At 43.1% G+C, this 11,023-nt stretch overlaps 1 protein-coding gene across 1 annotated transcript; it reads left to right on the forward strand.

The window, feature by feature from the left end:
* Positions 1 to 632: 632 nt before the first annotated feature.
* Positions 633 to 10,641, forward strand: LOC124257560. Its single transcript, XM_046691659.1, has 2 exons — positions 633 to 1,146; positions 9,664 to 10,641. The coding sequence occupies exons 1-2, from the start codon at positions 801 to 803 to the stop codon at positions 10,413 to 10,415; spliced, it is 1,098 nt and encodes a 365-aa protein (XP_046547615.1). The 5' UTR covers positions 633 to 800; the 3' UTR covers positions 10,416 to 10,641.
* The last annotated feature ends 382 nt before the right edge of the window (positions 10,642 to 11,023 follow it).

Here is an 11,023-nt window from a genome sequence, read left to right on the forward strand (position 1 = left end):
TAGAGTAGCCAGCTACGTCAAAAGTACATGCAAGTACGTGATTGATCCCGAGCCTGAATGGGATCCTTTCAATCCTATGACAGTGAAGGGATCTCAACGACAGATATTATTAACATAGACAAGAGTGCTTTGACAAAGCATAGCGCACCTGCATCTACGAAATTCCCATGCGTGTCTGTAGGTGGTTCTGTTAGGGACCGGTGAGAGAAATCAACAACAGAGAGACCTAAAGAAGCTATTTAAACACGATTGCATTGACGATAAGAGTAAATATAGAGCCATGGCATAAAGGCAGTCCAGATCTAAGCAAGGGAAAGTGCCTCGTGTGTTCTGTGAGCTATATAATAGACGCGTAGGGCGGAAAGGATAAAAACATGACGCGTTCTGACTACCTTTAATTTGCATAGCCGCGTTTCGTCTGCAGTTATTGAAGGTTCGGAAGGTTGACTTGATAACAAATAGCAGAGCTGCCGAGCGAGACAGCACAGTGTGATTTACTGGCTGTCGCAATCCGGGTGTTGGGGTGAGACAAGGCGGTCGTCTTCTCCCGGTCTTGTTATGCATAACTGCGGAGGTACATGTACCCGGCACTCGCACTTCTTATAATGAAGGGGAAAATAGCAGCGTCTCGGTCGAGTAGTTCCTTGGCGGTTAAGTCGTCAGAGTAGCTTCAGGGACCGGATTCACTGATAAGAACGGATAGTTACTGTTAAAACTATCTTGAGACGACCATGGTAATCCGGCTGGGTGACTGCTAATGATAAATAGTAAACCCGGCGTGAGGTGACTAGTGTGGGAATATGCATCACACGGGGGACGCAGCAGAGCTATCGTCGTTTGGGAACAGTTACATGTCCCCTACTACCCCCGGGTCTGGCTTGTCCTGCGTGTGGGGGGACCACAACCAGAGGCTACGGGAGATCCTGGCGGACAACCGGCTACCCCAGATTGTGAAGATATGCGAGGAAGATGTGGTACAGAGTAATGGTGACGGAAGTGAAGGATTCAACTTCCAACAGCCGCTGCTCCTGTATAAGGAAGTGAAGCTGACGAGAGTGTTTTCGCGGAACGTGCGTCGTGACCCGGGACCCAGAGGAAGGGAGAGGGAGGTGGGACCCTACGTTGTGATTCCGGAACATTACCCAGGTAGGTTTTCCTTAAAGGGCTGGCTAAACGGGATGTGCTTGGAAACATCATATCAATGCAATAGATCAGAAAGGTTTTTTGCCGAAATATTTTGCAAAGGAAATTGATGAAAGGGTGAGCAGTATCTGCAGGGCGTGGATTTAAGGGGTAGGGGTATGTGTAAGGTGGATGGTATGGCGTATTCGTGGATGACAGCAGGAGCCCGGAAAAGATGTTTTGGGATGCCCTGAATAGCATTGGAATGGTGTGGCCTATAACTGCACGTCGTCAAACAAGGCAGATGTTATTTTATAAGTGTTAAGATGCACACAACTTAACAATAGATACAAGAGTTATGACATGTTATTTGTTAAGTGCCCGCGTGGTCTGAAGGGGCTGAGTCACACATGTTATAGTGGATGAGGGGGGGGGTGTTGGTTGATTGGGGGGAGATACGTTAACGCCTAGTTCCATGTAAGTATCCATGTGAGTTTTGGTTACATTTATGTTTAATTGTTATCATATGTACATAGTGGCAACTATATTCTCATCAGTTTTGCAAATTGCAAGCCTCATTGATTCACTAAGTGCGACATAAGTACCTGTGTGTGTTTGCCATGACTCAGGGATACTGTTTACCTACATACCACACCCATACATAATCGATTCCTGTGTGATCAGATCGATTATAACACAGCGATAAAACTCTTATATCAAATATTGGGAAACAACAACCTGACGAGTTAAATGATTGATTAGGATGTATATTGAACCTAGTCGCAAGGAATGCTCAAATGAAATACTAATATGACGTGGCACGTTATTGCAATGGAAGACGATCCCGTTAATTGCAGTGCACTGATTTCGCGTAATCGATATTCATGTCTGTAAAGTGACGTCTCCCGACCTCGTTTCCTCCGTCAAATATCCGTAGTTATGAATGTAAACAATGTAACACTACCGTGTGCCCGTGATACCGAGTCATGCTCACGAACAAGACAAATGGGAAACCAGATAGGAAAAAACCCGATCCGATAACAGAGGTGTTGCGAGGATCGTATGGCACCGTGACAATGGCTTATGACAGGTATTGTGTTTACACCTGACAAAATACGTAATATGAGCGGACATGGACAGGGGAGGAATTCGGGCTGACCCAGCTTCTCTGGGGGAACTGAGGGGGTAAGAAGACCCCATTATCCCCCTCACAATGGGGGATCGTATCCTGTAATCATGGCCCATTAACGTGGGTATAATCTGTTTCACGGAGTCGCAACGTACAATAGACCCTATAGCTGTGTCGGGGTCATCAGCTGCAAATTGGGTTTTGAGTTTGTTATTGAATATCACATTCTCTCATGTTTCTGTCTATCCAATGATCCGTCAATGAGTGAGTGAATTGGGCTTTACGCCGCTTTTAGCAATATTCCAGCAATATCATGGCGGGGTACACCAGAAATGGGCTTCACATATTGTGCGCATGTGGGGAATCGAACCCGGATCTTCGGTGTGACGAGCGAACGCTTTAACCACTAGGCTATCCCACCGCCACTATCCGTCAATGACATATGTATGTAACATGTATATTTGTCCGTCTATCCATCCATCTACTGAAACTACTTATCAGTACATATGTACCTGTATCATCTTGGTAGTCATCCATCTATCTGTATGATCTGTCCATCGGTTATGTGAAGTATTTATCATGTAGCAACTCCTTTTTATCCATCGATCGATCCACACCTACACATTGTGTTCGGTGTTCATCAATACTCTGCTGACCCACCTTTACCAGTTTTGAAGAAACAGAAATCGAACGAACGGATACACTTTTGAAATATGAAAGAGATTTATCAGTATTTCTGCCAAAACAGATTCCCTTAAAAAATCTAAAACAATGAAAATTATGTGACTTGAACACTGAACATCCTTGATAACACCGGGTGTTGGCGAAATATACAAACATGCATAATCTGCTCTACTGGCTGCACCCACCAGTCAAGGATGCACATTTTAATCCCTTCGAGGGGACATTGCATATTAATATATAAGTGATTATTGAATATGAAAAGAATCATATTTCCCTGACAAGTAATACCGAATCGTTTAGAATAAAAAACTCGAATCGAATAGAAACATTCCATTGCCACGTCCCTCTTAATTTGATTTTGGTTTGGTTTTATCAAACTAAGGTTTCATTACTACCATGACAGCTGCTAAGGCTAACTACAAAATAAACTTCTGGGCAAAATATATTGTTTGATGGCGGATATCGATGGTGATGGATTTGATGTCATAGCTGCGTTTTGTACCTGAACGTTCGAGTTTTTCGTTGTCTGCGTTCGTGTAAGTAACGATTTGGTTAGGTTTGTAAGTAGTTGGCCACTTTCATGTTTCACGTGTATACTTTCTTTTGTCCGTCAGTATACTTGTATACTTATTAGTCGGGATTGACATAGGTGGAGCACGCCAGTCGGAATGAGGTATGCCTCAGGTAACACCTTTTGACATGCTTGTTTTGATCCGCAGATTAGCAGAGTTCAGATAAGGTCAGCGAGTTACCCAGGCCTATGAGCCTCAAGTCACGTGTCGGGGAGGGTATTAGTTATCATTATTAAATACGATACCATAAAATCCCGGGGTCTTTTTTATTACTCTGTCTGAAACTAGAACTCCAGTGTTCACTATAGTGCATGATGGACAATAAACAGAGATAACCTTCTGGAACGACCTTTGCCCCACATTGACATCAGGTGAATGTTATTGTGCGTAGAAGACTCACAAATTCACACGACTGTGAGACGATGATCATGGTGACAAATACTTTCTCTTCACAGTCCCGCTGAACAATTTGGACAATATTTGACAATATTGTCTCGAATACCCTTCTGTCTGGCGAGCCGGGTCAGTGTTTAGCATCAATAGCTGAACTATAATTTGTTAGAGCGTCCTTAACAAGTGGAGTTAATAGCTGAGGTCTTTGTGCTGGTCATGTCCACAGGTGATTTTAAGCTGACCACTGGCAGTGAATGCATGACCTCCTTGTGCGAAACATCATTGTGACCATCCATGCATACTCTCCATCACTCCCCACCCCTTAGACCGTTCACACCTTGATACAGAGATCCCTCTCTCCTGCCGCACATTCAAATATACCGTCTGGTGGTGACCTCACACCTGGTGTGGCGCCCCGTGCCTGCCAACACCTGTCCAAGACATCCTCCCCTGTGGTGCTTTTATCAATTCTCACATCACCCAATATAGCATCACATGTTTAAAGCGTTAGGCTTTCAACACTCAATTGTGTCTCCCGCATTGAGCGAGGCGGATTAGATACAGTAATGCGAAAATGATGTCTGAACTGTATAGCGAGTTCACTTCATTGTCGGAAGCTAGCGTATGTGTGTTTTTGTCAGTGAATGTTGTCAGCAGTATTCTAACAGTAACACCCGTGAAGATCCGGGTTAGAATTGGTTTACACATGTCATCGGTTCCGAATTACGTAGATCATGACTTTGCTCACTGGATTGCCTGGTCCAGACTCGATTATTTACAGACCGCCGCCATATAGTTGGAATATTGCTGAGTGCGGCGTAAAACATCATCCAAACCAAACAAATATAATCCTTCATGTCTTAGAGCTGTAAACATTTGAGTCCAAGGAATAAATAGCTTCGATGTTGATTACACACAGAAATACATGCAGACACACCCGTGAAGATGAAGTCTAGAATTGGTCTTCAGTAACCAATGCTTATCGTAAGATGCAACTGACGGGATCGGGTGGTCAGGCTCACTGCCTTGGTTGACACATGTCATCATATCCCAATTGCGTAGATCGATGCCCATGCTATTGATCACTGGTTCGTCTGATTATTTACCGACCGCCGTCATGTAGCTGGGATACTGCTGAGTTTGGCGTAAAACTAAACTCACTCATTCTAACAGTAACTCACGGTCATTCAATTAATGAGGCCAGTCAAACCAGGGTATGTAACTATTTTGAAGAAAGCACTATATCGGCTACTGTGAAAAACATTGCACAAATATATATTCACTATAGTTATTGTGAATATAACCATTTTGTAATTGCTACTGATGTAGAGACGAAAGTACAAGATGGGTGGCATCATTGTCCAGTCTCGCTAAGGTACGGCATATTGCTGACCAATAATATCAGCTGACAAATCGCTGACCACGAAACTCTGTGAGATGGAGATAATTTGGGAGAATCAATTACCACAGGTATTTGGTGTCAGTATCAGTAAGTGATTTCGACAGTCGACAGATCATCTATCACGGTGACTCGTCTGGTGTCATCAATCAGTTTGAGATGTGTGCTACGCCCGCAGTGTAAATACTTTACAATTGTCAGTGTACCCTCCGTGATGCACCTCGCGAACCCATACATAGAGGATACTATATAAACGACCTTCCGTGTAATACCATTTTTATTAAACGAGTTAATGATTTGGTATCAAACGAGGGAAAGCGAGTTTGATGCTAAATCTTTCACGAGTTTGATAAAAAATGGTATTTCACGGAAGCGAGTTTAGTATTCTGTGTATTACTCTCCAACATAAACTGACAGAAACTGCCTACGAAGTGTGATGACTCTCAGCTTTCTACGAGTCAAGCAAGGTCTAATACCATTGTGACAGAGGTATAAACATTGTGACGTCATAACTGTAATCATTATGACGTCACACGTCTAGCGGTATTACACTAGTGTAATATTGCCGTAAAAATATTACACTGCAGTATCTTCCACAGGCGAGTATGATATTTAATAATGATATTTATTACCTACGAGGGTGAACATATCGGGGTTCATATTTTTCATACGATGCCCTAGGGCAAAATATCACTTTGTCATGGTAACGTGACGTCATGAACAATGCTATGACGTCACGTTTCTTCTGTGACGTTGCGTTCTACGTGAGGCGAAAGATGTTTGAAAGTAGATTTGGGTTATTTTCCTCAATTTGACGACTTCGGTAATAAACAGAATATTATATTCGTGCCCATATGATACTATGTTTACGACACTCGTGCCTCAATATCGGTATATCCCTCGCTCTCGCTCGGGAAATGCCAACATTTAGGCACTCGTGTCGTAAACATAGTATGATATGGGCACTCATATAATATCCTCTATAAATTACATTTAAAACTGTAACATACCGGCAAACCCCGCTATGTCGATCTCATGGTTGTCCCGAAACCATAACTTGGTCCATTGCGTATTCCTTAGTTAGTCATCATTTTGTGGTTGTGTTGAACCTCGAATAACTCGAAGTATTTAGGTAGGTACTTTTTACTTCGACGTATCGGAAATGTAACGGTTCACATCAAAGTTACTCTGCCACAATTTGAGCAGGTCACTCAGTGATATCACAGCGGACAGATCTAAGGCACGCAAATCCAAGAAAATTGCGTTTTTATCACAGACCCTAGAGAATACATTAACGTTGTATCCTACGCGAGTCGAGAATGATCAGGCGTTTTTAAATTGTCTCAACTAGGTATGTTCTTGGTCCCATATGGGTTGGACTTCATAGTCTATAGACGTATTTGTGAATGCTAGTTTAACCAGCAACAAATGTTAGTGTTTTTAACCACTGACAACAGGTATGTTCCGCCTTACTGGTTTGTCATTTAATCAATCAAGATCTCCGTACTGGTGTCATTCAGTCAATCACGACCGCCTCGGTGGTGTCCTACAACCAATCACGACCGCCTCGGTGGTGTCCTACAACCAATCACGACCGCCTCAGTGGTGTCCTACAACCAATCACGACCGCCTCCGTGGTGTCCTGTTATTAATCCCGACCGTCTCCGTGGCGTTCTCTAATCAACCACAAACGCCTTAGTGGTGTCCTCTAATCAACCACAAACGCCTTAGTGGTGTTCTCTAGTCAACCACAAACGCCTTAGTGCTGTTCTCTAATCAACTACAAACGCCTTAGTGATGTCCTCTAATTAATCAACCACAAACGCCTTAGTGCTGTCCTCTAATTAACTACAAACGCCTCAGTGCTGTTCTCTAATCAACCACAAACGCCTTAACTAACTACAAACGCCTTAATGTTCTCAATCAACCACAAACGCCTCAGTGATGTCCTCTAATCAACCACAAACGCCTCAGTGCTGTTCTCTAATCAACCACAAACGCCTTAGTGCTGTTCTCTAATCAACCACAAACGCCTTAGTGATGTTCTCTAATCAACCACAAACGCCTTAGTGATGTCTCTAATCAACCACAAACGCCTTAGTGATGTTAGTGTGATGTTCTCTAATCAACCACAAACGCCTTAGTGGTGTTCTCTAATCAACCACAAACGCCTTAGTGCTGTTCTCTAATCAACCACAAAAGTGGTGTCCTCCACAAACGCCTTAGTGATGTTCTCTAATCAACCACAAACGCCTTAGTGATGTCCTCTAATCAACCACAAACGCCTTAGTGGTGTCTCTAATCAACCACAAACGCCTTAGTGGTGTCCTCTAATCAACCACAAACGCCTTAGTGGTGTTCTCTAATCAACCACAAACGCCTTAGTGGTGTCCTCTAATCAACGCCTTAGTGATGTCCTCTAATTCACAAACGCCTTAGTGGTGTCCTCTAATCAACGACAAACGCCTTTGTGGTGTCCTCTAATTAACCACAAACGCCTCAGTGCTGTTCTCTAATCAACCACAAACGTCTTAGTGGTGTCCTCTAATCAACCATAAACGCCTCAGTGGTGTCCTCTTATCATGCACAGCCCACAAAACTATCACCCTGTCTCAGTGAGTCTGTTTACAGCCTGTTCAACATTTATAAATGTGCCGTAGGTTGAAATGTATCCCATTTATATTAATCATATCAAGGTCACTGTGTAATTCCGTTGTGCGGTGAAATTAGTGACAATATTTTGTTTCACCGAGGCTGAAAGTCCACCCAAGACTATTGACGTCATCATGTCAACATAAAACAGGACAGAATCGTTAACTGCAACCGATGAAACAATTCGAACGACAAAGCCCCATGGTGTGCATTTACGTTCAGATTGAATTTCGATATACATGTATGTGTGCATGGTGAAATATACATGGTGTCAGAGCTGTAGAATTGGACAGCCTTTGCACGCCCACCATGTGACATCTGGGTTATGACAGTGATGTATGGGGTTGTCTATAGCAGCTGTCTGCCAGCTCGCAGTGAGACTCGCCTGTATCTGTTTGTCACGTGGTGAATAACTATTCGTTTAATAGCGTTAACACGGGCAACTAATTGAATTTATACCAACAGCCAGTGCTGTATCAAGGCTGAATATATATATATAGGAGGATTGCCTGGGCCAAATAATTAACAAACCATTGTCATACAGGCGGATTATTGCTGAGCAGGGCGTATCATACGCGGATCCAGAAGGGGTGGTTGTGCCCCTTTTGTCCTGAAAGTTTATTAAATGACCATTGAAACTCTCGTGAGTGCACCCCCCTTTCTCAAGAGTTTAACCCCCCCCTTTCTCAAAAAGCTGTATCCGTCCCTGCGTATACTAATGTAATCTACTAAACCATGCAGCAAGTTACCTGATATATACATAATAAGGCGTTTTTGGTTTTTGTTTGCTTTTGTTGAAATGTGATTTTCGTACAGTAACAAGCATTATTGAACTGATCTTGTAAATGTTCGCATCAATTTTCTTTTAGCGGAAGAAAGGCTAGGACACTCAGTCACTGTTGCGTCCACAAACCATGTGTGTAATTTTACGCATGCGCGTTGTCTTTTAAAATGCAGCTATGCATAATGCAACTATATCGCGACTGGTTGGATCCAAGTTTTGGGGGTACAATGGGACACCAGTACATCCGGAGATCAAAACAAACGATTCTTGCAAGGGTTTCATATTTGAAAATATGCGCACCGTAGAGTTTAGAACACAAACAAATGCAGCTCTGGTTATTTACTAAATGATCCCTATCATGGGAAAGAAACGTTCATAAAATCTCTTTCGTGCCGTGCATTTCAACGGTGAGGTTGACCTCGATTTTACTGTACAGGATGAGGGTCTCGCCAGTAACACAGAATCAGTTATCATGAATATGCATACGTTGACATGGAGTTAACGCAGTGAGTGAGTGAGTTTAGTTTTTTGCCGCACTCAGCAATAGTTAACGCAGTGAGCCCACTGTGGTGTAATTACCACGGTGATAAGTCCGTGGTAAAAATCTACCGTTTCATTTTCTGAGGGTTCTATTGGTGTTTGGGGATTTCTAAGATTTTAAACTGATCTTTTGTCATTTCATAAACTTTTTTCGATCACTAGAATTTCTTTTAAGTCTGGATTATTTTCTCGGATTTATTCCAGAATTACGCAGAGCAGATAAAATGTTGGTCACACATTTTGCGAATCAATATGCCTGTAACGCTTCAGAAAAATTTATCATCTTAAGTTTCTAAAGCTGAAAAGTATCGATGTCAGAATTCCAACGAATTTATGAAAACCACAACATCCCAATGTTCAAATTCATGATTCTTCACATATTTTGCAGGTTTCTTCAAAGTACTGAACAACGAGGGCAGCGATGACATGGCCTTGACCTCCTTGTCCACGGTCGCCAGAATTATGCCAGCGTCTTTTCTGTGTCTCGTAAAACTCAAAGCCTACGTATCGCAACACCAACGGAAGGATACCATAGTATATGAAAAGAAGGAGATCCCACCGGGACTACTTTATGTTATGAATATTCATGAGGATCAAGTGACATACATCAATAGCAGGAAGTCGGAGAAGCGGAAGTTGATACTGTCCCTACGTTGCACAAACAAAGACCGTAACGTCGAAATACTTCTGCCGTACGACTCAACCGGACAATTCTATATCGTCGAACTGAAGAAAAATAGTTCCCGAAATTGTGTGAATGCTGGCGCCTTTGCACATACAATCTCTAGCATAATGCAAACGTTGGACAAAGACAGTGTTACGAAAGTACAACTTGTCTACGGCGACCCTCCGTCCCAGGACTGTCAGTTTACGGGGGTTCTAAGAATTAGTCACGTGACCAAAGAACATACTGTGATTGCATGTACTTTGAATTCGGAGGAGCCAAAAATTTTAGAGTTATCGATAACACCTCATCCCAAGTTCAAACTGGCTTTACAAACAGCGGATCAACACAGCGACGTCGTCAAGAGGAAGTGCTTGGCGTTCATGAAAACTGCATACGAGAAGTTCCGACGAGATCTGAAGGTTCGACGAGATTACGAGATCGAGAAACGAGACTTGAGGGAGGATTACGACTAGGGCAAGGGGATTAAGCTAACCCCTTGTTTATGTTGTCTACACTTGTTATCAAGCACGTGATCACCTAGCGCATTCGTTTTGGAGGGGCTGACGGGTGGGCCGTGTGGGGTGTTAGTTGATGTGCTGTAGTAATAACCTACTGGGTTGACATTGTTGACAACCCTTGAAGATCTGGGTTAGAATTGGTCTTTAGCAACCCATGCTTGTAGTAGGCAACTAACACAATCGGGTGGTCAGGCGCAATGACTTGGTTGACACCTGTCATCGTATCCCAGTTGCGTAGATCGATGCTCATGATGTTGATCACTGGATTGTCTGGTCCAGACAATTATAGCTCCATATAGTTCGAATATTGCTGAGCGTGGAAAGAAAGAAAAGAAAGACAGCGTTGGCACATACAGAAAACGAGCCACCCCGGTCGCAAAGTTATATTTACACAGGGTTCTCACACCTTTTACCCGTGAAGATCCGGGGTAGAATATTGGCCTTCAGTAACCCATGCTTGTCGAAAGAGGCGACTAACGGGATCGGGTGGTGAGGCTCGCTGACTTGGTTGACACATGTCATCGGTTCCCAATTGCGCAGATCGATGCTCATGCTGTTGATCA

The sequence above is a fragment of the Haliotis rubra genome, unplaced genomic scaffold, assembly GCF_003918875.1.
Source record: "Haliotis rubra isolate DU_JTF1 unplaced genomic scaffold, ASM391887v1 Scf666, whole genome shotgun sequence".
NCBI lineage: Eukaryota > Metazoa > Mollusca > Gastropoda > Lepetellida > Haliotidae > Haliotis > Haliotis rubra.

Excerpts from the sequence above, each read along its gene's own strand:
- LOC124257560 (XM_046691659.1), top strand. The coding sequence starts at position 801 with ATGCATCACACGGGGGACGCAGCAGAGCTATCGTCGTTTGGGAACAGT. Across the intron at positions 1,147-9,663 it reads GATTCCGGAACATTACCCAG|GTTTCTTCAAAGTACTGAAC; the intron begins GTAGGTTTTCCT and ends CATATTTTGCAG.